This window comes from Macaca thibetana, chromosome 2 (assembly GCF_024542745.1).
Source record: "Macaca thibetana thibetana isolate TM-01 chromosome 2, ASM2454274v1, whole genome shotgun sequence".
NCBI lineage: Eukaryota > Metazoa > Chordata > Mammalia > Primates > Cercopithecidae > Macaca > Macaca thibetana.
In genome coordinates this window covers 127,927,718-127,954,367 of record NC_065579.1, presented here as the reverse complement: position 1 = coordinate 127,954,367, position 26,650 = coordinate 127,927,718, and the positions used below count along the sequence as shown (strand labels likewise).

The 26,650-nt window shown below is 39.2% G+C and overlaps 1 protein-coding gene across 2 annotated transcripts in view; it reads left to right on the top strand.

The window, feature by feature from the left end:
- The window catches only part of PDZRN3 (PDZ domain containing ring finger 3), a 240,034-nt gene that overhangs the window by 14,592 nt on the left and 198,792 nt on the right, over positions 1 to 26,650 (top strand). Inside the window, exons 2-3 of one of the 2 annotated variants that reach the window (XM_050778554.1) lie at positions 1,282 to 1,368; positions 7,459 to 7,566. In XM_050778554.1, coding sequence (XP_050634511.1) covers positions 1,282 to 1,368; positions 7,459 to 7,566 — 195 coding nt within the window. The other variant, XM_050778556.1, reaches the window with a different exon arrangement.

The window sequence follows — 26,650 nt, the reverse complement described above, 5'->3', positions numbered from 1 at the left end:
TCACAGGGCACTGCAGGTAGAAACAGTACTTTCCTTTGCAAATGAGGTTGAGTCAGAGAGTTGCATTCATGCCTTTCAAATATGGCCATTTATTTCCCCAGAAAAGGTAGAAACAATACTTTCCTTTGCAAATGAGGTTGAGTCAGAGAGTTGCATTCATGCCTTTCAAATATGGCCATTTATTTCCCCAGAAAAGGTAGAAGACAAAAGTTTGAACAGAAAGCAAAAATATCAGAGTAAAATCTCTTTTGTCATAAGCTGTCGGTGTTATTTTTAAAACAGCTTATTAAATATTTTATATGGAAAAGAAATACCACATTTGAATACTACCATATTTAAATAGAAAACGTTAAGTGAAGCAATTCCGATTTGTAGGCAGTCCACAGGCTGCGATGTTTTGCGTATCATTCATATAATTGGAAACATGTCAAAGATGTATCAGCGAGTTGAATGTTTATGTCAAAGAATATTACGTGACAGTTTTCACATAAGGTTAAATCTATTTTTATCTGTCTGCTGTCACTTGAGAGTGTTAGTTGAGAACACTCTCCCTGGCATCTCTGTTGCCTTTGACTGTCGAACATTACGCTCTGTGACCTGCCTGGGTCACTTCTACTTGTTTGATTTAAAGGGGTTCACAATGGCCAGCCTTAAACAGAGTGCTTTCTATTAAACAGCTCTGCATCTCGTGTGGATTGGACAGTAATTACTTTGTGAAAATGCCCCCTCCCCCTTTTCAGTAAGATTCAGGATTTTTTGTTTTCTGTGTTTGCATCTCACTTTTCATGCACTATTTTTCCCCAAAGTCTCCCAAACAGAGATGGCTATTGATGGGCCATGCATGCACTCACACTTCCGAAAGGATTGCTATTTGAACCTTTCATGACATGACATGAATGCTGCTGTTGAGAATGGTTGAGAAACAAACAGAAAGTAGCCGTCTAGACAGCCTGCGTACGATGGGCCGGTCAAAAGAAAGATGCATTTGCAGACCAAGGTGTCATTCATAGAAAATGTTCATTGGGCATGTCTGTACATCTCCAGACATTCTTATGTGGTCATTCCAGGGTTAGATGGTATCTAGAAATGTTTATAAGTTCTTAAACACAAGACAGAATTTCAGATTGGGTTCCAGAAGTTTCTTTGGTTAAACTTCCCAAGAGATAACAGGATTTGTAATGATTAGCTGAGTAGTCCTTGAGTACACTTAGATAGAAGGAAAATTCCTACCATCTATTCCCTGTTGGTAAATAAAAATTTGATCTTATTTGTTACCTGCAGGGCGAAGAAACCAAAAGCCTGACTCTTGTCCTGCATCGGGACTCTGGCTCCCTGGGATTCAATATTATTGGTGGCCGGCCGAGTGTGGTATGTTAATTACTAAAATGTGTTTTTCCTTTTCCTGGTGTAGCTGGAAAGAGAGGTCAAGGTTTGAAGGGGACAGCGAGGAGCAGGAAACCTTGCTGACTTCATTCTGCTCTCTGTCATTAGTGTTCATTGGCTATCTAACATCTTCACACTTAGGGATTTTTATTGTGTAGTCTCCTAAAACAGCATTGGCCTAGTAATATAACAGCTAATTTAAACTGTTTGGTTCTGGGGGTGGATTTCTTTTTTTGAATTTCTTTCTTTTATTAGGGGGTACATTTCTGATTGTACAGCAGTTGGGCTGAGTGAAGTTGCATGAGATGTGTGCAGTTGGAATTGGATAACCAGCCACCCTCCTAGACCGAGCTGGAGTGTGGGCTGCAGACTGGAAGCCTGATCTTGAGTTCTGCTCTGTCAGCTGTTCATTAGTCAGAGACAATTCCCTAATTTGTGGGTGACTGCATCCCTTTGTTTTCTCCTCCCACTGCAGCTCTTTGACCACCACATTGATCAGCAGACACTCCTCTAGAAAGAAGAGGCCGAACTCAAATCTGCCAGTTTAATTATGGGGAAAATGTTCAAAGAATGGGCTCCGGAGAGTAGCAGTGTTTCAGAATCTCACATTTCAAGGGGGATTATCTGAATATGTCCCATCCCTTACCCTTTTCTTTTCCTGACCATCTCCTCGTTTATTAGCTTGAAAGGAAAATAGTTAAAGGAAAGGAAAAGAAAACAAAAATCTTTCATTCAACAAATAAGTATTGAACATAGGCTGTTTGCTAAGGGCCAGGAGGTACAATGGAGGCCAGAAAGACGGAGGCCCTGTGATCATTGAGTCCTGGTGGGGATGTCAGACAAGAAGCAAGTGAATACAATAATTACAGATTGGATTGGAAGAAGTATGGTGAAGGAACAAACTGGGTGGATGGCACATGGCAGATACCAGCCAAGAAGCAAAGAGTATCATTAGCTTGGGTTATCAGGAAAGACAAGAGGAGATAGTAGTAAGCAGAAACCTGAAGGACAAGAAGATGCTAGCCATCCAGATGGGAATAGTGTGTGCCCTGCCCTCATGGAGCTCACCTCCAGATGGGGAGACTGATGAGTTGGGAGAGCATAGCACTGCTCTCATTGATGTACTCTGTGCCTGCCACCAGCTAATGATGCCTTGGGATGAGTTAACCCTGCGGGAGGAGGTGTCCTGGGGAGGGGCCATTGGAGCTGAGTTCAGAAGGTTGAACAAGAGTTTGCTAGATCAGATGACCAAATTTTATTTGTATATATAATGTGTACACACTACCAAACTAGTACGTTATGTGCCTTATTAAAAGTTACATACAAGAGGGAGTATTTTAAATAATAAAATTAAAATATGACTATGAATAAAATGTCAAATATATTCTCCTGCCATTCCAATGCATTGTGTTACATGCATCCACCTGTGAAGACCCATGGGCTAAAATAAAGTGGTTGGACACTAGGGTTTTGCAGGGATGGGGATTGGCGCTCATACAAGGCCTGGAGCAGGAAGAGAGTTGGGAATTGGGGGAGCTGCAAGTAAGCAGAGTGTGGAAATGGAAAGAGTTGAGGGATGGGCAGGGAAGTGGTCAGAAAGAGGGCTGGTGAAGAAAACAAGGGCTTGACCCCAAAGGGCCTAAGTCTTGAGTCTGGGATTTAAATTACGTAGGGTGGGAGTGGCCAACACATGGCTTCAGTTGAAGGGAGTGACACAAAGAGATTTATGATTAAATTCCCTTTGCTTTTAGCCCATTCCGCAGTTTCAAAAACAAACCAAAACAATGGTTTTTTATAAGAAACGACAACTTTATGTGATTTGTAGTTGTTAAAAGGATGAACATTATCTGTCTTATCCAACATACATATGAAAAAGAACATTGTAAATGATGAGACTAAATTATAAATATGAAGGTAGATGGGGACAGGGATCATTCCCACTTTATTGAGCCCCAGGGATGTGATCACATAGTTGTGTTTCTTGTATTCTCTCTGTGGAATTCTTAAAAAACTGTAGAACTGCGTGAGGTTGGTATATTTTTATTTTTACCTTCTACCGGTTGACTAAGATCCCAGGCTGTGTGCCATCATGTGCTTTTCTGATTTAGTCTCTGCTGCCAGGGGTCTGCTGCACTCTCCAGTCTTAGGAGGGACTGAGGGAGCAAGCTGCACTCAAATATCTAGACATTTGGCTCCAGGAAGCAGCAGGGTCAGACTTGAGCCAGTGGGTCAAAACATGAGCCCATGTTGTACAATTTACCATCGAGAACATGTTTTGCCATTTAGCACAAATGAGTTGGCTGTTATTGTTTACACTCATAATTATTCCTCCACCCTTTGTTACCAGTTTTGAGAAACAACTTCAATAAATTAAGATTCACTTCACAATTAGATGTTTCACAAGCTGTAGCAAACAAAAGAACCCAAACCAAGAAGACCTATTCTCTGCCCCAGGTCTAAACCACACCAAAGCCTAATGTTGGAAATTGCTCAAAATGGAGAGGCCTGTGGCCAAGTGATCGTTGGGAAGCCTACTGTGTTAAAGCCAGTGAAGATGGTGTTCAGTTTCCACACTCATCAGGTGCAAAGTGACATTCCAGCCCCACTGGAATACAGTTCTTCCTTGTGCTTATCAAAGAGCATGTTTCAGTTATTTTCTTTTTCTTTTTTACAAAAGGTGATTTGAGTACAAGCCAGACCTGATTTTGTAGCTTACATTGCTATTTTCAGTTTATGTGGTCCTTTTGCAAGAACTGCCTGCATGGCTCCCAGAGGAAAATTTAATTCCACCTGCATGTGTTTGCCATAGTGTTTTTCAAAATTTGTCCTGATTAGCAGAAATAGCATCATGAAACCTGGATGTATTCTGCACTGTTGCCTGGAAAATCTGGCAGGTCATTGAGTACATGTTAAAAAGCCAAGATGAGCAACAACGCACACACGTTATTAGTTACTAGAAGAATACAGTACAAATGATGTCTGTGTTTCCCAAGGAATTCCTGTGTTAGATGCTTGGTTGGGTTGTGAAATAGCCCAGCCATATCTCTGACGTAAGGCTTTTCATTGCGTGATCAGTATGCAGTGCTCTTAGCAAAATCATATCATTTGTTAGTCCTCAACCCTAAAGAAACAGCAGCTAGTCTGTTGTATCAAACCTTTCACCTAAGCCTTTGGGAAGTGTGCTTTATTGTTAGGTACCCCTGCTATGAAAACAGTCCCTTTCATTTCTCTCTTACTTAAGCCAGCAAAACAAATTCCAAGTCATATTAGTTCACCTTGAGAAATAACTCTAACTTAAAATGTGTTAGGAGAGGAGCCAAACAAACTTAGAATAGAGATACCTTTTAAGAGAAAAATCTAGCTGTTTTTTTTTTTTTTTTTTTTTGAGATGGGGGTCTCACTCTGTCACCCAGGTTGGAGTGCAGTGGCACAATCTTAGCTCACTGCAACCTCTGCCTCCCAGGCTCAAGCCATCCTCCCACGTTGGCCTCCTGAGTAGCTAGGACCATAAATGCCCGGCTGATTTTTTGTATTCGTAAAGATGGGGTTTCACCATGTTGCCCAGACTGATCGTGAATTCCTGAGCTGAGGCGATCCACCAGCCTCAGCCTCCCAAAGCGCTGGGATTGCAGGTGTGAGCTGCCATGCCCTGCCTGCTTTATGTGCTTTTTGCATCCTTTCCCACCCCTCACCACTGCCTCAATTTAATCTGACTTCTGGTGTTTGTTCTTGCCTCGGTTCCTCTCTGATTTTTGCTTGAACTTTCTAGTGCTCCTTAAGAGTTATTGCTTATGTGCAGTGTGGTATTTTGCAAAACAAACGAAAGCCAAAATCCCATCCCCTATCTCCCTCTTTCTCTCCAGCCAAGAAATGCAAAGTGGTTAAATCAGAGTAAACACAGATCTCTTTTCATTTGATATATTGACATCACCTCTTAGGGAACTCAAGCTTGTTCATAAATCTTTTGTGGTCCATTGAGACTCTTCAAGTTCATCTAGTGGAATATTCCATAGCCTGAAATGTTGGACTTCTGAATTCCTGTGTGTTTTGGGTTTTCTCAGTGGGAGACTAGATTGCACACAGAGCATGTGCAAGAGGATCCACTTCGCCTCAGTTTGAAACTGAGCTGTACTACTTTTTAGTTGTGTGACCTTGGGTGAGTTACTGAACCTCTCTCTGTCTCAGGTTTTTCATCTGTGGAATGGATAATAATAGTACTTATCACTTGTGGTTACTGTGAGGATTAAACAGTGCACATAGAACACTCACTATGTACCTGGTATCTAGTTTGTGCTCAGTAAAGGAAGCTACTGTGTAGTTTTATACATCCATTTCAGGTGTGCATGTAGGGAGCTACACAGATGTGTTTAGACTAGTGCATCAGTAAGGCTGCCGTGAGAGAGGAAGGAGGCACAGAGGTATTCAGATGGTAAAGGGTTAGCGTACAGGAGGCCTGTGCAGGGCACTGTGATGCTAGGCAGGGATGCCTTTTGAGGATAGCTGATCCTACACAGCACCCACAGGCTCCCTGACCCTTCTCTTGAAAGAGCATTGATGGAATCCAGATGCCAGTTAGAGACATATCTTTGTCATGTGGGGATAAATGTCGGGAAAAACACTTAATGCTCATTTTAGGTTGTGATTTTGGTTTCTTTTGGTGAATCATATAACATTTTACTCTGTGTGTGTGTGTGTGTGTGTTTGGGGAAGTGTGAAGAAGGAGAGAAGGACTGAGAAATGTACATTTTTCCAACATTAGTTATTGCTGTTGCATTTGAAGGGGTAGATTGAATCACACTTGAAGTCGTTCCCTTCCCTCTTTAGAATATAGGGATTGTTTTTTGGTTTTGTTTTTTGCTGTTTAAAGAGGAAAATGTTTTATTTTCAGAGTTATTTTTAACAAATGGAATTTTTATATGTTTGTATTCAGAGTAATTGTTATTGAAATAAATCTTCTAATGACATGCGGCAAGGAATTTACCATGACTAGATTTTGGAGTTTTGTGGAACATTCTGAGCTTACATTTCAAATGATTTTGTTTGGAAATATCACATGCTTGTGCCATTTAATTTATAAATCCATCTGTTAATCGCTAGAAATTTAATCCACACACTTGGAGAGAACTCATTGCAATACTGTTTGAAAAGAAGTTCATGAACAAGCTGTGGGGGTTTTTTATGAGCTTGTTGGAGCCTTTTGATTTTAAAGAAAGGAAGGAGTTTGAGCAGTGAGCTGTCGTCGTTCCCAGAAAGTTTTAGTTCTGACATTTAATTCAAAGATCTAAAGGGATTCAAGGAGGTCGGAGATCAGAATGTATTGGGACTAGAGTGATGGTAGTGCATTGGAACAAAAACAAAGTATCTGTTTTCACAGTCAAATTATTAGATATTTACAAGCTTAATAACATCCTGTGCAAATGAGGATGTGGGAAAATACTATCTAATGAACAATCAGTATAAACTCTGAAAAGCCATTTGGCAATATCTATGAAATGTACATATCCTTTGACCCAACAGTTCCATTGTTAGGGATTTGCCCTAGAACTATAATAGCAGAGATAATTTAAAATACAAGCAGGAGAGTATTGTCACAGCATTGTTTAATCACAACAAGTGAAAACAGTGTTAGCCTCTTGTTGGATATTGTTCAGTCACTTTAAGAAGTAAGGCAGACCTGGGGAATTGGTAGCAGAAGATCTTAATGATTTTTAGGGTTAAATGAGAGAGGTAAGGACATAAAAGTCAGACTACCATAATTGCATTTGTATGCAAAAAGGAACAAATGCATATTTAGGAAGATGATGCATTAAAATGTTTTCAAAAGGATGCATAAAGTCAAACAGCTACCATGGGGGGAAGAAGGACAGTGGGTTGGAGATGGCAGGGAGACATCAGTTTATGTCCTTTGGTGTGTGTTTATTTTAGTTTAAAACAAAAATTAGGAGAAACAAATACCTTTTACCCTATTGCCACTTTTGACACAGCAAGAGTCAATTACTGTTTTAAGAGTGCAAGCTTTACTTTCATGCTCAACTTAATGTCTAGCATTCATGCTTGTGTTTTTTTAACCCAAAGGATAACCACGATGGATCATCCAGTGAAGGAATCTTTGTATCCAAGATAGTTGACACTGGGCCCGCAGCCAAGGAAGGAGGCCTGCAAATTCATGACAGGATTATTGAGGTATGTGAATACTGGCTAGTGTCTTTTAATAGGCTAAATGCCATCCCATCTTCATCCAGCTCAAAGCAAGACGTTTGATTGGGGAGGGAGGCCTAAAGTGGTAGATGGTTGAGCTGGAGTCACACTTCTCCCATTGTGTGGAACCAGATTGAGTGCTGATTGCCTTGGTGTTAAATTTTTGTTAAATGTAGAAAAGCCAGATTATGAGTGGAGTGTTCACAATTTGGCTTTTTTCATGTGGACCTGAATCTGTTTCGTATGCATCAGTTACAGCTTCGCGCGGAAACCATTGGAGAGTTGGGTGTCAGAACCAGATGAACAATCCCTGTTGTACAAATTGTGCACCGTGTACATATTGATTACCAGGGTACAATTATGTCAGCTTTGGAGTCATTCTAATGTCTTCAGAGCTCACAGCACACACTTAATTCTACAAATGCATTGTTTTCTCTGTTATGTTCGTCCTCTTAGCCTGTTGTTAGTTGTACAACCTGATTGCCCAGGGATTTGCAGGCAGAGGTTGATATTAGAGTTCACATATCATCACTCACTCCATTTTCAGTTCATTCATCATTTCAAACTTTTATACAACAGGTTTGTAGACTCATGTAGAGGAAGTGGATCTCTCAGCCCCACCAAGGCAACACTTTGTAACAGGGTTGCAGTGTTCTAGGATGCTCTGAAGTCACTGAAAGGGAGAGAACGATTTGTTGCCTCTTCATATGGGCTCTTGTTGCAAAGTTTGATATAAATGAGTTTGATATAAATTTTGTGATGAGTTCGATATAATATAAAGTTTGATATAAATTTTTTACTGGTGTTTTGACCATTTTCATCGCTCTTTGGATGGATACGTATATGGGCTAAATTGATTGGCTTTCCTATTAGGCAAAAAGTACATTTGAGAATCTGCAATGATACGCCAGACCCCACAAGAAATTCACCTATGGGCCGTAGCCGTAATATAGTGCAAATAGAAGAAACCAGAAAAATAGCACTGATACCAGTGGATGTTTGTTTTCCACACGCATTTTCATACTGTGTGTATTTCCTGAGTATTTTCATGGCCCATTTCAAAATTTCAGACTGAGTGGGAACGAGGACCATGAGCTAAGCCATAAGTGAAGTTCATGTCACTCGCTGGAATGTGGCCACAGGCTTCTTCTGGGGAAAGGAGCCTCAGCAGGACTGAGAACAAAGTCTTGCGTGTCCAGTCTCATCTGGACACATCGTGCAATGTGCAGTATGCTTCAGGATAATTTAAAATCCTCAGGCAAATACACAGTTAAATCTCACAGGGAAAGCAAACTGAACTAGTTCGGGTGTGAGGCTCCCTCCCCTGAGGGAGGGAGTGCGATGTGCTAACTTACATGTTAAAATGATACTTGATTTTGTTTTAAGGACATTATTAATATTGTTGTATCCCCTTTGAAGGTCTGAAGGGTTCTTAAACTTGGAGCTGTTTTTGCTGCATGGTTTAGAGTCAGTCTTTATACTTCCCAGGTCAGGAGAGCAAACAGGAATTTGCTTGGGCAAGAGTGCTTTCCTAAGAGCTCAAATGCGTTCCTTACTGTCTTTTTTGAGAGTGAATACATTTTCTGAGACTATTGTTCAAAAAGATAAGTACAGCTTCCGTTGCCAAGGGTTTGGTGGAACAGCCAGTTTCTCTAAGTAATGGAATTTCATTGCTCTTATGTTTTGCAAATGAGAAATCTACAGCTGGGCAGGATTTTCTCTTGGCAAAGGATGATCTGTATTTGAAATGTTCAGTACGGTTTCTGGTAAGTCACATTCCTCTTTTGGACAGTATGTAAAATATTAATCATGTCTCAGTGTTGAGATGGAAAGAAGGATGACCACAATAGAGAAACGATATATGTGTAATTGCAATTGACACACTGCGCCCTTTGCAGTCAAATTCTAATCTTTTTTGACATGATACAGTGATTCCCATGACTGAAAATATGTTCTCTGGTTTACCTCGTCTGTGTCTGAGTTTATTACCAGGAGGCATGAATGTGATTATTTTAAGAGAGAGAGAGAGAGAATGTGTGTATATGTGTGTGTGTGTGTGTGTGTGTGTGTGTGTGTGTGTTTCATCAGTAAGAAGAGTCAGAGTCTCTAGTTTTCCACCATATGTTTTCTTTTTCAGGGGAGTGGGCAAACCACCACCAGATCGTCACCATAAGACCTTTAATTCTTACAAAGGGGTATTATTAAATCCAGAGATACTAATTGAGTCTGTTCTTTGCTGCAGAGTTCCTCTGCTCTTAATGGTATCTGTTCTCTGAGCCCAGGGCAGTGGCTCTCACCCACATCAGGGCCAGCCCAGCTCCTCCCTGTTTTTTATAAGAAACATTTTGGAATTCCACCAATACTGTGGTGAAATGAAATTTACAAGTAACATTTATATGCATACATACACAAATAATTGTAAAAATATATGGCTGTAGCATAAAAGAAAATCAAAGGAAGATAATTTATAATAAAATATATCAGTGTGCCAGTGTTTTGGCACAGTGACGCTAGACGACACCAGGGCACTGTCAGATGCTCGCACCTCTGTATAGACTCGCTGGGATGCACCTCGTGGCTGCAGATGCTGCCAGATACAAGAGGCTGCTGCTGGTGGCCCAGGCATCATTAATGGCCTTGCTGTACAGGATGTGAATTTCCATGGCAGTGAACAGGTCATGGTTAAGTTCTGACACAGGCAACTACAGTGTTGCTATGATTTATACAAGAGTTGCTTTCCTTGAAACATCTGTGTGTGTATATGTATATATGGCAAGACATACATGTGGTAAAATATACATAACAAAATTTACCATTTTAACCATTGTAAGTGACAGTGCAGTGGCATAAACTACACTGATTTATGTTGCAGAACCTGTACCACCATCCATCTCCAGAACTTTTTCATCTTCCTCAACTGAAACTCTACACCCACTGAACACTAACACCCTCCCCACCTCAACTCCTAGAAACCACCATTCCACTTTCTGTCTCTAGGAATTTGATTTATAGACGGAATCATGTAGTATTTGCCTTTTGTGACTGCCTTATTTCAGTTAGCATAATGTCCTCAAGGTTCGTGCCTGTTGTAGCATGTTATAATTTTCTTCCCCTTTAAGGCTAAATAACATTCTGTTGTCTGTATTTACCACGTTTTGTCCATTCATTCAGCCAGTGATGGACACTTGGGTTGCTTTGACCTTTTGGTTATCTTGAATAATGCTGCTGTGGATGTGGGTGTACAATGTGTGTATATTTACACTGCAGGAAACTCTTTTGTGTTTATATGCAAAACAGAGTTAGGTCTATGCTCAGGTAATTATAAAAAGCTTGTTACTTTATCTTCATGACTATCTGGTGGGATGTGTGAAAGTTGTGCTGGAGGCAGAACCATTCTTCATTGCAGGAGATTCTTCATGTCATCTCTGGCACATACCCCTATTGTTGTGATGGTGAAAAATGCCCCTGCAGATTGCTGAAACTCTCACTGGGGAGTGACAGGGGCATCAGGGACAATCACTGAGGTAGAGGTTTGACTTGTTCCAAACCTTGGGATAGGAATTGAGTTGCTCAGAGACAAAGTTGTCAACATCCCTGTCGTCCAGCTAGACTGCCTACCTGATGTGCCCTAACTGGATTCCCTGCACGAGTGCTCCCAAGGCCTGATAAGAAAGCCTGAGCTGGCCTGTCCTGGGGCTGTGGCTGGGAATCTGGGGCCCCCTTAGATTAAGTGCCCTCCCAGCCCACATGGCTGCAGGGCCCATGCTGTCCCCCAGAATCCTGTGTATCCATCTGCCCTGGGCTTGTTGGGCAGACTTTGGTCATACCTATTCCATCTCACATTTGGTACTGGGATTTAGCAAGTTCTGACTTACTCAGTATTGGCTTGGGATTTTTTTGTGTCTTCCCTGCACCCCTCTTACCTGTGAGCTGCCCCGGTCCTTTTTACAACTTCTGACCCCGCCTTTGATTGCATATACTTATTGCATTTAGAAAACTAAATTTAATTTCTCTCTGATGTCTTTAATATTCATTCAAAACTGTAAATATCTCAGTGCCTTTTGTTTTTCTGCCTCTGAGCCTACTGTCTGAACTATATTTTAAAGACAATGTAAGGCTCCTATACTGTAATATCACCAGATTTCTTAAAGGAACTATGCTCATATTCTTTCAGATAGTTTGAGACCTGTGGAAAAATTTTTCCCTGTGCCCAAAGTGTGGGTTATCCAACTGAAGCAGATTTTCTCATCCACAAACACACCACCTTTCTCTGTGGACTCTGGAGTCTACTTTAGGCCAATCTTATTCTACTGAAAGTTATTTAGGAGAGGACAAAAAGGTGAAAAATCACCTAAGGTCATTATTACCCTCAAAATTCTCTTGGGAGAGGTGCCACATGGAGAACATACCATCTCTTTGTAAGTCCAGCCAGCTGGTTTTGCACAGCGCTGGATCACTTCACTGTCTCTCAGCTGACTGCCATATGGAGTGTTTGGCTTGGTCTGTGAATACCTCGTTTGGCAAAATGCTCACACTGAGAAAACACCGAGAAACTGAGACCTACTAAGAAACCAGCAAATTTGGCCAGGCGTGGTGGCTCACGCCTGTAATCCCAGCACTTCGGGAGGCCGAGGTGGGCGGATGACAAGGCCAGGAAATCAAGACCATCCCGGCTAACGCAGTGAAACCCTCTCTCTACTAAAAATACAAAAAATTAGCAGGGCATTGTGGTGGGCGCCTGTAGTCCCAGCTACTCAGGAGGCTGAGGCAGGAGAATGGTGTGAACCCGAGAGGTGGAGCTTGCAGTGAGCAGAGATCGCACCACTGTACTCCAGCCAGGGGGACAGAGTGAGACTCTGTCACAAAAAAAGAAAAAAAAAAAAAAAAAGCAAATTCACTTTGAGGCATGTGCTATTCAATATATTATTTATCTCTCCACTTTTTTTGTTTTTTGTTTTTGGCATGGCTTGCCTATAAGTTAAACACTCCTCTGATGCAACTCCACTGAAACTCTTTCTCAAAGACTTCTAGAGGCCTTCCACATCTATATTTCTTGCCAGTCTTCAAGCCATATGGCTTGGAGAACCAAGCTCGTTTTTGTGTTATAGTAGGCTTGCCTTTGGTGATAAATGAGTCTGTGTAGCAATTGTGTGGGTTAAACGCTGTTCTGCTTTCAGATAGCAATCTTGATTCCCTGGATCCAATGAAAGTGGGAGACTTAAGCCCTCTATTCCCAATAACCATTATTTCATACAATCTTCTGTAAATATGCATTCATCTTGCAAGTGTTATGATTTGAAGACCCAAGGATATGATTACAGAAGCTGTGGAAACTCAAAGGCTTTTGTATAAACCAGTCCTTCTCTTTTTTTGTTTATTTTTGGTTTAGTTGGACTGTCACTGCTAACAAGGTTGGTTACAGGGTCAGCTAGAAAGGATTAGCAATGCTTTCCCTCCCAGAGCCAGGCTACTTGGTGGGACAAAATGAGATTTCACTGCTTGTTATTGTTAGGTGAGAAGATACTGTTCTGAGACCCACTAAAGTTGCAAAATGGTATGTGAATTAAGCTGGAGTATTTATTAAAAAAAAAAAGTAATAGAAGACTCCCCTTTAAAAAATGTTTCATTTCGACATAATTTCAGACTTGTAGATATGGATTTCTGTACACTATTGACCCAGATTCTCCAAATATTAACATCGACTACACTTAATTTATTCTTTTCTTTCTCTACTCTTTATCACTAAATTCATCAGTGTGAACTTTTTAGGAATAAGAAATTCTCTTATGTAACAGTATGGTAATCTAAACCAGGAAATTCACATTGGTAAAAAACTGTTATCTAATCTTCAGAATTTATTCTGATCTTGCCAATGGTCCCTATGATGCCCTTTATAGCAAAATAAAACCACTGTCATGGGTTTTATTCCATTTTCGTATTTATTTAGTTTCCTTTACTTTAGAACAAACAATTGCTCAGTTTTTGTCTTCCATACCGTTGATATTTTTAAAGAATCTAAACCAGATCTTTTGTAGACTGTCCCTTAATTTCTGTTTGAAGTTTCCTCATGGATGGATCCAGATCATACATTGTGGGCAAGAATACCACAGAAGTGATAGCGTGTCCTTCTCAGTACATCATGTCAGGTCTCACCTGAGGTGAATTTGTCCCTTTTATTTATGTTAACTTGAACCACTTGGTTAAAGTCGTATCTCTCTGTCTCCAATGTAAAGTTACTATTTTCTTCTTTATAATCAATAATTCTCCTTTAGGTAGATGCTTTGAGGCTATGTAAATGTCCTGCTGCTCCTCAAACTGTCACACACTGGTTTTATCATCCATTGACTGTGTTTGGTTGAATCTACTATTGTGGTGATTGACAAATGGTGATTTTTCTAACTCCAATCCTTCCACATTAGTTGACTTTCTACTATAAGAAGGAGTACTCCTTTTTCCCCTATTTAATCTGTTTATCTGTCTGTCTTTCTCTTATCAATATGGACTCATGAGTTTTTACAATTTGGTGGTCACATTGGCCAAGTTTTGGCCAAATGGAGCTCTTTCAAGCTTTTAACCTGTGTTTTTTTTTGACATGTTCTCATCATGTTTTGAGCACTTTCCTACTTCCTAGCACAAGATACTCCAGGTTAATCTTCTGTCCTTGTCCCACTTCTGGCATGTCCTTTTTTTTCAAGGACCTCCAGCTTCATTTAGTGGAGAACAGTGTTTAGAAACCAACATATGGGTGCTAGGGTGCTCATTATGATTGAGATTTCATTGCTTCTAGGCACCGTTGGCAGATAGAGCTAGAAAATGTAAATATGTAATATAAACACATGTATATATGCACTACGGTAATAACATATACATCTGTCTTTCTGCATTCATCTGTCTGTATATCTTGGAAACTATGCCTATATCAATACCTCTAATTGGTCAGTCCAAGTCAGTTTGTAATCCAGTTTGTAATTCCTAAAGGAGTCCTTTTTAAAACACTGATCCATTTGCTTTTTTCCTTTGAATTCAATCTATGATCTTTGCTTAGATGTTATCAGTGAATTAAAAAATTATTGGTGAAAATTGTTTAAAATGTTTTAATTTTTGGTTTGATTTTAGAGAAGAAATAGGCTGTAAACCAAATGATTTTGTAATTATATTTTTCTTTCATTGTAGGAGTAAGAAAGGCTTGATATTTCTTGCTTAACTATATACAGAAAACTTTTTTTGCTAAACAGGCACAGATATGCATAATCCATTTTTGGTTAATGTTAGAAATAAACACATGAGACTATACTGCTCTCCTCCACAGGGACTGATAACCATTTACCATATTCAGCAACGGAGTATGAAAAGTTTGGTAGCAGTTATCTGTTTAAGAAGTAAAACCTATTCATGTTAATTTGAAATCTCTAACTGTTGTCTTGGTTACCCAAATACTCTGTTTTGATGAAAGAAACTTGATATAATTCAAGCTGCATTTAGAAGATTCTTTGTTAACTGCAAATGTAAGCAGATTTTAGAGATCATTATTAGTAATGGACTCCAACTCGCCATTTCCAAAGGTAGAAACTAGAGTTTCATCTTATAAATCAATTTCAGTATATACAATGATAGTGATATCACCTTGGATTATGGTGTCAAAAAATTCTGAGGACATTCCTGGATTGAGTGCAGATGAGCATTGTGATCATTTAGTGATGTCTGTCATGGGCACACAAACAAGGGGAAGGGTGACATTTTTTGCTGTATATTTGCTGTCTCCGGATGGACTCACTTAAATTATGTTTTTGAAACTATTGCATTGTCATTTGGTAGTAATGACTCTCTTTTCACTAGCATAGCTGCACTCTCAATAAGTCAGTCCATCTCCATTTTTTTAGTCTCCACATATAAAATAAAGTGAATATCATATTTTCCCCTCTCCTATTCCCCGATTTAGCCACTTTTATCACTTTCACTTTACCTTAATAGTCTTTACTACAGCAACAGAAGACTCTAATACCATTAGGTAAGGCTTCTCTGAAATGCAGCAGATCTCCTTACTATTAGAAGAGACATGTTGAAATGGAAAGAACCATGTGGTGGGCGCCTGTAGTCCCAGCTACTTGGGAGGCTGAGGCAGGAGAATGGTGTGAACCCGGGAGGCGGAGCTTGCAGTGAGCCGAGATCGCGCCACTGCACTCCAGCCTGAGTGACAGAGCAAGACTCCATCTCAAAAAAAAAAAAAAAAAGATTTAAATCAGGAGACCCAGGTTTAGGTCTCCACCCAGGTGTTCACTCTGGTGTTGGGATTCTAAATGTTGAGTCTTCATCTCTAGAGTGGGAGGAGTATTTACTGCTTGTCTTTCCTACCTGTCATGCTGTCTGGGTGTACCAAGGAAACAATGTAGATAAAGGATTTTTGCAATTAAGTACAAAGGTGGAGAATTGTTATTTCAAATAAAAATTTTTGTACAGGATGCAAGAACTTAAAGCGAAATATAGAAGTTACCAAAAACATTTCTGAAATTTGTTTTCTTCTTGTTTATGTATATCAGCAAGAATGTGGAACTGCTATAGAATTATTGAGAAAATCTTAAACTCGTTCATGGAGACATACTTTCCAGAATTAACAATGTGACCAATTAAAACCAAATAGTCCCCCTTTAGTCCATGGTTGCTTTAAACAATATGTTATGTATTAATTTCTTTCTAATGACTGTGCATAGCTTATTGTGTGATGTATGGGCTTTGTTATATTTATTACTGCGATTATTTTCCTTATTTTCCTATCAAAACTAGCTTTCAGTGAATATCTTTCTAACATATATCACTTTATACTAGTCAGATAAACATAAAGCTTAGGTGAAGAGTGGACAGTATGGAGTGCTACAACTCTTGCAGAATTTACCTAGCAAGTTTTTCACGTTTTACTAGAAAAACCAGTGGAAACAAAAAAATAAAACATGGTATGACGCAATTTGTTTATTTTTAAGGCATTTATATTAGTCTTTGCAGGGGAAAAATACTCTAAAGCTAATGAACAGTTTACGGTTACTATAGTTATTTTGTTTGGTGGGATTATGGGGAACTTTAATGCCACATTTCTGTAATGTTGGAATTCTCCAAAGTGTGTGTGTGTATGTATGTGTGTGTGTATATATATATTTCAGTAAACAGTAAGAATGAAAAACTTAGTGATTTAAAAGTTTCTTTTGAATTTCAAATATCACAAAGTGGACACCTGCTTATATATTTCCTTTTAAAAGTCACTTAACATTCTCATTTCTACAAGCTCATAGCATATGGCACCAGGTATAGAAATGCAGAGGCATCTGTCTCCTGCTGAAACCCTGCAGTTGGGATATTGGGCGCTTCTCTTTGGCAGAGTGTCTCTCCCATCCTCTGCCCGTGTTAGAGTTTACTTTGTATTGACACTGTACTTTTGTGGGAGTTCTGACTCCAAAGAAGTTTTAAATCTGTCCCTCAAAGTCTTCCTTTCATAAGAAGATTTAATTGGGTAATCCACTCCACAAAGCATTTTAAAATGAAGAATAAATTAGAAGTAACCAATGTCCGCATTAAATTTTTGAGTGACGATTAAGTAAAAAAATTAATTCTTGGGTAATATCCTGAGGACAATAAAACAAAACAACAAACTCTTGACAATAATACAGGTCAAATATATTTTATATTGTCATCTTTACATGTGATATCTAGACACTTATCTTTAAATATGGGGGTTTTGAGAGCAGTAACCTTATCTGGTTTTTTTTAAAGGAAGTTTTTGTCCTTTCATCTGTTGCTATAACACAAAAAGAGCCAGATGCATTTTTATTGAATTTGGAAGGTGTGTTAGGGATGACCTGACTTAAATGCTAATCTCTGAAGTATATGTAACATGAGCGAGCACTAGGGGAACCCTTCCAAGCAGTAGGCAGACATCATTGTGGAGCTAAACTAAGCACAGTGCCTATAGACCAGGGTGCTCTGAACAGGCAGAAAGAGTGTTGACAATCAGGAATTGTCAATGGGAATTGCAAATAGGAAGACCCAGGGGCAGAGTGGCAGCTGCAAGCACTGATTTGCAATTATGCCACTTTCACTGGGAACTCTGAGTACTCCAGTGTGGGTAGCTGCTGCAGCTTGCTCTCTTTTAATGAGGATTAATGATTCCTTTGAGCCTCACAGTGGAGAGCAGCTGGTATGGAATGAGTCTGCCATGCCATGTGCCACAATGCTCAATGGAGACCTCTGACTTTTACCCTGTTAAAGTCTATTTTGATGACCACGTGAACTGCGTAGAAACTGGGTCCCACCCCTTTTCTCCTGAGAGTGGCACTCCCCTCTGCCCTTTTGGCTCTTTTGATTCTCTTGATTTCCTTATTTCATCACTTCTTTCCTGCTAGCCCTAGTGGGTCATTTGACAGCTTTCAGGGATCGGGAGAACTTAAAGCCTAAGAGTGTTTGGTTTCCTAGGCACTCCCCCACCCCTCAAAAGAAAAATGCAAGTCAGCTATTAAAACAAGCTAAATACGTTTATTTTTTATTTTTCAATGTTTGGAGACACTCTGGGGTGGAGCAAAATTGATGCCAACAGTCTAATTTAAAAAGAGTCTTTTGTTCTTTTCATAGAATGATTTTTGCTAGGAAATGGATATATGTTTCCAGACATAGTGATTTGAGGATCCATTAGCCAAATACATGCAACCCATATCCAAAAAATGCTTAGGCGTTGATTTTAAACATTGGATAGGGGATAAATTATATAGCATGATCTATACAATTGTTGCGACTTGTTAAAACATCTTCATGTTATATGAGTTCTCAGGATACAAGGGGATAGCGGGGAAGAGAAACCACGAGTAGACATATGTTCACTTGTTGGGTATGCACTGAGTTCTGCCTAATTGAGATAAGTCAGGATACCCAGAGAACTAGTACGTAGTAAACTCCCTGGCTCTAGGGAGTTTACACGTGACACCTGTGTTTATAGGAGAATGACGAACACCAAGTTAATTAGAAGGGCAGCCAGTATATGTAGAGGTTAAGAGCCAAGAACTCTGGAATCAGATCAGCTTTTGAATTCTAGTTCTACCATTTGCTAGCTTCATGAGCTTGGAGAAGCTTCTTATCTCTTATCTAGCATTGTTTTCTTCTGTAAAATATGGATAAAGTTGCCATAAATAAAGAAAATATTCTTGTGTGTCTGAATACTGTAAATTTGGCCCAGAATAAATGCTCACCAGGTGGTTAGCTATGCTGTGTTGTTTCCTGTGGGTCTTTAGAGGCTGGGCTGGAGGAACCTTCCAGCAAGCCAACACTTTGATGACGGCTATATGGCACGGTTTCATAAACCTGAAATTACAGTTGTGAGTAGACCATTTTAATTTGTTTTTTATTTCTTTTTGAAATTAGTGACCCTTTGTATCTGGATTAAGAGCTGCCACTTCCTAAGGCCATATAAATCACAATAATTGATCTATCAGGAGTAATTCTTAATTTACATCTTAGTGTGAACAGCATGGTAATTCATTGCATATGTGCTGACATAAGTGTTCCAAAAATAAAGTCAAACAATTGTGTGCTCAATATCAGCTATTTTTAAAGTGCCAAAAACATTAAGATTTCTGTTTCTATGTTGACTCACGAGGAATATTGGGATTTTCTTAAAATAATGAACAGTTCATCTTTCTTTAGCAAAAATGTCCCTTAAAATTGAAATAGTTGAGTTTCTTTTTAGGGTAACTTTTTTATGTCTTGATATGAATGTAATACACCACTGTAGAAAAATTGAAAACTACAGTAAGACATAAAGATGAATATAGAAACCCTTACTGAGACTAAGTATTATCTTGACAAAATCTTTATCTGTTTGATCGTTCAGGAATGGATACAATGGCTTCTGTATTAGAATCTAATGGGGCATGGGAATTGCATAAGGGACAGTAATATTTTCATTACTTGTCCTAAACTCTAGTTTAAATGAAGTGGGATAACTTCAAGTAAAATAAGATTAATTATGATTTTGTTGCAGCAGCATTATTGGATTTCTGATGCTTTGTGTCATTGTTTGAAATAACTGAGTCAGTGTGCTTGTAATAAATATAAGTGAGATAATATTGACATATGAGGGGGACTTGGAATAGAATTGCTGGTGACACAGGAATTTGTAGAAGCAAGAGAAGCAAGAATAAAGATTTCATCATTTTTATTGACAGCTTGAAACTTTTTAATACTCTTTACAGAACAACATCTTAATTTTACTACAAGGTAAGTTTGAAAACTAGAAAAAAGAACTACATTCTTTTTAGATGATGGTACCAAAGTTGTTGACATTTATTATTTCTCCATTCAGATGCCCAAGTTAGCATCTTAGTACCTAGAGGACTAATTCCCTCTGGTATGTGAACCAATAGAGAGAGACCTAACCAGAGGAAGGACAATAAGGGCCAAGTTAGACGGAATTGTTTTCTCAGAGAATTGTTACCTAAACCTTGGTATTTGCATTTTAATGAAGTTCCAGAGAACACTTTCACTTATATCAGCTACAGTCTTTTAATCTGCGTTTTTTTCTTTTTCTTTTTCTTTTTTTTTCTGAGATGGAGTCTTGCTTTGTCACCCAGGCTGGAGTGCAGTGGCGCAACCTCAGCTCACCATAGCCTCCACCTCCCAGGCTCAAGTGATTCTTGTGCCTCAGCCTTCCAAGTAGCTGGGATTACAGGTGCCCATCACGCCCAACTAATTTTAATATTTTTGGTAGAGATGGGGTTTCGCCATGTTGTCCAGGAGGAGCTCGAACTTTTGACCTCAAGTGATCCACCTGCCTTGGCCTCCCAAAGTGTTGGGATTACATGTGTGAGCCACTGAGCCCAGCTAATCTGTGTTTTGACAAATAATATTTTTTAGATTGCTTACCATTAAAGAGCTTGTGAAATACTTATGAATATGTATGACTCTATATGAATATATGTGTGAATCTGAACATTGATGCCTGAACATAAGCACCTTGTTGGCTTCACATTAGTAACTCATGAGATTTCACCTTCATTTTGTGTAAGTCACTTGAAGACCCAAGACAAACTGGATGAAGTTTTAAGCTGTTTTGTATATAGTCTGTGTTTAATAATCTTCATTAATACTTTGTAAGAAATGAAAGGAGAATCCTTTGGGCAGATGGTATTATGTAAAGTGGTGACAAGGAAATCTTTATTTTGATGTAGGGACCTAATTGTGAAGCCTATTTATAGGTAAGTTTAGGTCGATTTGCTTGATACACTTAGTAAATCTTATAAGTGAAATTCAGAGGTTCTCATCTATTAAACTTACCAGATTTAACAGAACATACAGGGAGTTACACTGATTCAGAGGGAAAAGGACAAGGAAGGCAATTGGTTTTCTATTTAAATAACATTTTTCTTTTCTCCTTTAGTTTGTTTGAAAGATAAGCCCATAACAAGTGTCGGCTGCTTTTTGTCATGATCAGAATATTAAAGGATTCAATAATAAGAGCTGTTTGTGGCCTTTTGTAATAATCCATCCCAGTTCTAGGTGGTCTTTTAAAATTTAAAATAGTAGAGATAGAAGAGAGAAATTCAATGTGCTTCCTTTCATTCTGAGTCAGCTTCCTCCAGTCTTGATTAAGCATGATGCTTGTGACAAATACAAACCGAAAGCATATAAAAATAGCATCATATCTCCTGGGAGGATGGCCCTTAAACTGTTTTATGAATATTCAAGAGAAGAAATCAGTCACAGGGCAATGGAAAGAGTCCTCCTTCATCAGAGAAAAATCAGAGTGAGGGATAGTCAGTGAAGCCTGTTTAGCATTTTGCATCAATCATCAAACCTAAACAAGTGTTTCTCAGACTCGAGTCAGTCGTACACCCACCTGCTCAGTTTTTGCTATATATGCGCCACCTGTTTTGCTGAATGTTCACCATTCTTAAAGCAACATTGTTTTAACTTTATTTTAAAAAGAAACTGTGTGTCATGACTGTAAATGGAAAGTCATTGTCATGTGTTGTAAATAGAAGATAAGAGTAAAAATAAACAATGAAAATGTAGAGTTAGTCAATTTAAACTAGACTGCTGAAAACTCTGGTCTTTGAGCCTTGCTTTCTCTTTGTCTAAGAGCAGAACTAATGGGAGTAGAAGTCAGGACAGTGGTGGGAAACAGGCCTGAGGAGGGCTTTTGAGGGTGCTGGTCCTATTCTGCTCCCGATCTGGGCAGTGGTTCAGGAGCGTGTTCACCTGTGGAAATGCACCAAGATGTACACTTAGGATGAGTTCACTTTATGTTACATTTGGATAAACTTTATTTTTAAAGGTGGCGTTACCTGTTTACAATGGCATAGACATGGAACCAACCCAAATGCCCATCAGTGATAGCCTGGATAAAGAAAATGTGGTACATATACACCATGGAATATTATGCAGCCATAAAAAGGAATGAGATCATGTCCTTTGCAGGGACATGGATGTAGCTGGAAGCCATCATCCCCAGCAAACTAACACAGGAACAGAAAACCAAACACTGCATGTTCTCACTCATGAGTAGGAGTTGAACATTGAGAACACATGGATACAGAGGGAGGAACAGCACACACCAGGGCCTGTTGAGGGGTAGAGGGTGAGGGGAGGGAACTTAGAGGACAGGTCAACAGATGCAGCAAACCATCATGGCACACATATACCTATGTAATAAACCTGAATGTTCTGCACATGTATCCCTGGTTTGTTTTGTTTTGTTTTGTTTTGTTGTTGTTTTTTAGAAGAAACAATTTTTTTTTTTAAAGTAGTGTTACAAACATTTTTGCCCCAGATTGACTCTGTCCTCTGGATGTAAGCAGATGGGTTCGAGACTGACAGTAGAGTGACTTGGATAACTTGGGTTAGAGATTGACAGTGGAATGACATCATGTCATTCAAGGTCGTTTAAATGGCAGAGCCCAGGGTCACCTAAAATAATGTGAAGTATTCCCTGACTTCAGCTTGCCCAGGGCTGTCATGTACCAGTCTGAGCTGGACTCTTCATGTGGCTACTTTGGTTTGGTTGGTTGAGGAAAGGAAGAGTCCTTGGAGATGAGAATCCACTATAGAGAGGAAGAATTCTTTCACTGCTAAAAACCTCAGAGGCAGGAAGGTAAATATTAATGTCACTGACCAGAGATTGGGGAATCCTTCTTTGATAAACTTTTGTTTGTTTTTATACAATTCTGAAAAACTGTACTCTCTTTATACATTTGTTGTAGCTATTTACTGTATGTATATTTGTCCGTCATGTGGCCCAACCATAGTTGTAAGTATGACTCGAACAGCAACTCATTCTACACTGTTCTTTGAAAGAATATTCTGCACACTTCTTTGGTACTGACCTACAGTAAGAAACACATTTTATATGTGACCCAGTGCAGCACTCACAGATGTAAGTTGGCCTGGGATGTGTATAAAAATGGAAAAAATGTTTCATGTGAGATATTTCCCATTACTGCATACAATGTAGTCTGGTATTTGTATTTTATTCTTTTTCTTTTAATGTCGTTTGCCACGCACTAAGTTGATTTCATGGCTCACTAAGGGGCAGTGGCCCACAGTTTGAAAACATTCTGCTTTGGAGGACAGAGCTGTGCCTTCGTGTTAACAGCAGATGTCTTTCTGATATTGTACCCTGGGGTCTGTTGGATCTGCTCATGGCAAAACTAAATCAAACCTGTTGCAAAAAGAATGGAGTCAAATTTGATATTAGGCTATATAGGACTATATTTGTAAAAATAATCTCCTCTTCCTGTTACCTTTCCACTTAATGGACTTCTTACTTGAGGCAAAGTTCGTGGGCCCTGCACTCCATCAGCAGATGGATGGCATTAACTGGTGGTCGTTTGCATCATCATAGACTTACCACAAAGGGACGTAGCTCCAGCCTTTGTAGGCATAACTCATTTCTAAGTGTGGAGCTTTGGTGTGCAGGGTAATTTCGTCTCCAGTTGAGGAGATTTGTATCAGCTTGATGTTTGATGTGGATGCTTTGTGTGGCATGTGTGGTGATTGCCTGCACTCTGGATTCTGGTAGGAAGATGAGAAGTTATACCTAAACAGGCCTCTGAATCCAGCATCTCTGAAACCCCCTTGGTGAAGTGTACCTGGGAGGTTTGCAGTTAGGAAAAGATCAAGGAAGGCCCTGCTTGAGTGTAAGCTCTTGAGAGCAGGGGCTCATTGATTGTGCTCTGTACACCGTGTATTCTCAGTACTAAGCACCATCCCTGGTACAGAGTATTCAGTCAGTAAATGTGTGTCGCCTGACTCAGAAATAGATGTTCAAGTCACACCATCAACTTCTGAGGGTAAAACGGCAGGCACTCTAACATTAGAAGTATTCAGGGCAGGTGATAGTATGTCATGAGGCCTTGGGGACATTTGATACTTTGACAACACCTCCTGCAGACAGGTGGAATCTGCCAGCTGTCCATACAGGAATAGCAGCGGGTTAAAATAGACATCTTTCCCAGTGTCAGGAGGAATTTAGGAGTAAAGAGTTCCTTTATTTAGAAGCAGGGGAATGAGTGGGGTTGCCAGAGAGAAATCGTGAGGAATCCCTAATTTTGTTCTTTTTAAAAAAGATAAATATAATGGTATCATAAGAAAATCAGGAGTTTAATTTTTGGTATGCCACATTGGGTTTTGTAAAATCTAAACTTTAAAAATCTGCATTTATGAATTCCAATATTTGTATTTCAAGTAAACCTTTTTCTTAGTCCTGTTTAACAATAAGACTTAGGAAATTGTGTTATTTCTGGTTAACTGGCTCCATGCAAGACAGTGTAAGTTTCCTTTAGCAGTTGTGCTTTTTGCTTATGAAGGTGCCAGCTTTGCCACCATGTTTGGAAAATAATTAACATTGGTCACCTTTGTCCTCTCTTCCTTCATTGACTTGGATCTTATCTGCCTGTCAAAACCCGTTTTGGCAACATAAAATCAGTAGCAACTAAGTTCTGGAAGATACCTTTGTTGACACCTATTTTGAGTGTGTCATTTCTTCGATAGAATTTTAGTCACTGTTGTTGTCACAGAATTTCCATACATCTTCCAGGAAATAATTCCTTTGCCACAGCTGCTTAATTAAACCGAATTCTCAGTGAAGCAATAAAACACAGTGGAACTTTCCGAGGGTTTCTGGGGGTGTGGAGGTGCGGCAAGGGGGTGGATGCAAATGAGGACATTAAGCAAAGGCCTGGAGAAAGGTCTTCATGGCTTCCTACCAACAGGCCACAACCTTGCTTTGATGAGCAAGATGATGTTTAAAGCCTGTTGTAGTAAACAGATTTATTTTACCTTTGTATTGCTAGCTGTCTGCCAAAATGTTGATTTGTGTTGTGTGCTGAACTAGTGAGAAAATGTGACAAGCTGAAGATAGAGGACTATTCTCAGAGAATGTCAATTATGCTGAACACAATGTAAATCTTAATATAAACAAAGAGACCAAATAGAAACTTCCTAACAGACATTTCTGATCTGTTTTTCTAATATCATTTGCTAAGAAACTTTAAAACTTGAATTCCTAAACTTTAAAATGGTAAAACTAAGGGCAGCTATCTTAGTTTTTGCTTTAAACACTCAGCCAAGAAAGGAAACTAAAATTGTTTAGAGTTAGTGGGGCATCTGCTTGTGTGTTTATATGCCAGCCAATTTAAAGCTGAAATGTTATCTCTTCAAAGTGGAGGCCGCCTGGACTCACATTAAAATAGTTCATTTTGTAAAAAAAAATTTTTAAAGATTTCTAAAGGAGTAAAGGAGAAGATAAAACCAGTGCAGTTTCTCTGTCCTTTTGGGGTGTTAGATGGCAGAAGTCATTCAAATGGACGTTTTCAGTGGGTGATATCCCAATTACAAAAGTTAAAAAGATAGTGATAAGCTCTCTGCATACTTAGCTGCTTATGTCAAAATGTATTGGTAATTTTGAGTACATTTAATGTAGCATTTTGCTTAGTTTGGTATTCTAACAAGAATGAACATATTAATGATAGAATGCAACATAGTTTTTGTATTGCTTTAGAGAGACTGCCATGGAATGCTGTTAAGGACATACCATAGTAATACTAGAATCTAAATCAGAACACTAGAGGAATCAAAATAACTGTTCCAAGTGACTTTAAAACAAACAAAATCCTAGGTAGTTTTGTTAAGTTTAATTAATGTTTTCTCTCTTTTCTAAATCAGTTTTTATTTTCTTATCCACAACACATATGCATACACACACACACACACACACACACATACACACACCATTAAATGAAGCACCACTTAACTTGTGCTGGAAATGTAGCCACTTTCTTAGTTGGACAAAATATGTTTTTAGCACTCAGGTTCAACGTGAAAGGGTCTGTCATTATCCTGTTTCCTGGATGGAAGTGGTTATTCTTCTCTATTCATTTTTTTTTTCCTTTCCTTCCTGACTTAACCTGTGTGCCACCTAAAGTTCAGTAGCAATCTTTGAAGGTGCTCCTGTAACAAGGATGCCAGATTCTGCTCATTAAGAGCATTGAAATAAAAGTTGCAAGTTATAAATGGCCTGCTTTTTTTTCCTCTTTTTTTTTCCTCCCCTCATTTACCACAGTAGACAGAGGGAACGTCCTGGCCTTGTCAGAGAGAGAAAAGAATTGCCCTGGCATTGGAAGGGAAAACATAAAGCTAACTGTTGGTGGCTTCATGTTACAGACCACCTAGGAGACAAAGCTAGAACTTGACGTCTTTTAGACCTTATTTAAGGAAACTAAAATGCCATTTTCATTTAATTTAGGAGAATATTGAAAGTGGTGGTAGACACCTTGCTGAATATCTCTGGAGACTGGAAATAAGCTATTTTTGCATGATGTTAGGGTTGCCGAGTAGGTTTAATAAGCTGGTTATGGCATTCCCATGAGCAGAGTCTAATGTGGGAACAGTCCTTCCATCGTACGTTTGTGAGCTGTTCGCTGTCATGAGTTGGCCAACTTGAGGGTGGACTCCTACAGTGATAGATTGTGTGAGTTACTATGGTTTTAGGTGAGTATAGACCAGAGGCCATCCTGTCCTATTTGACTTGCGGAGTTTT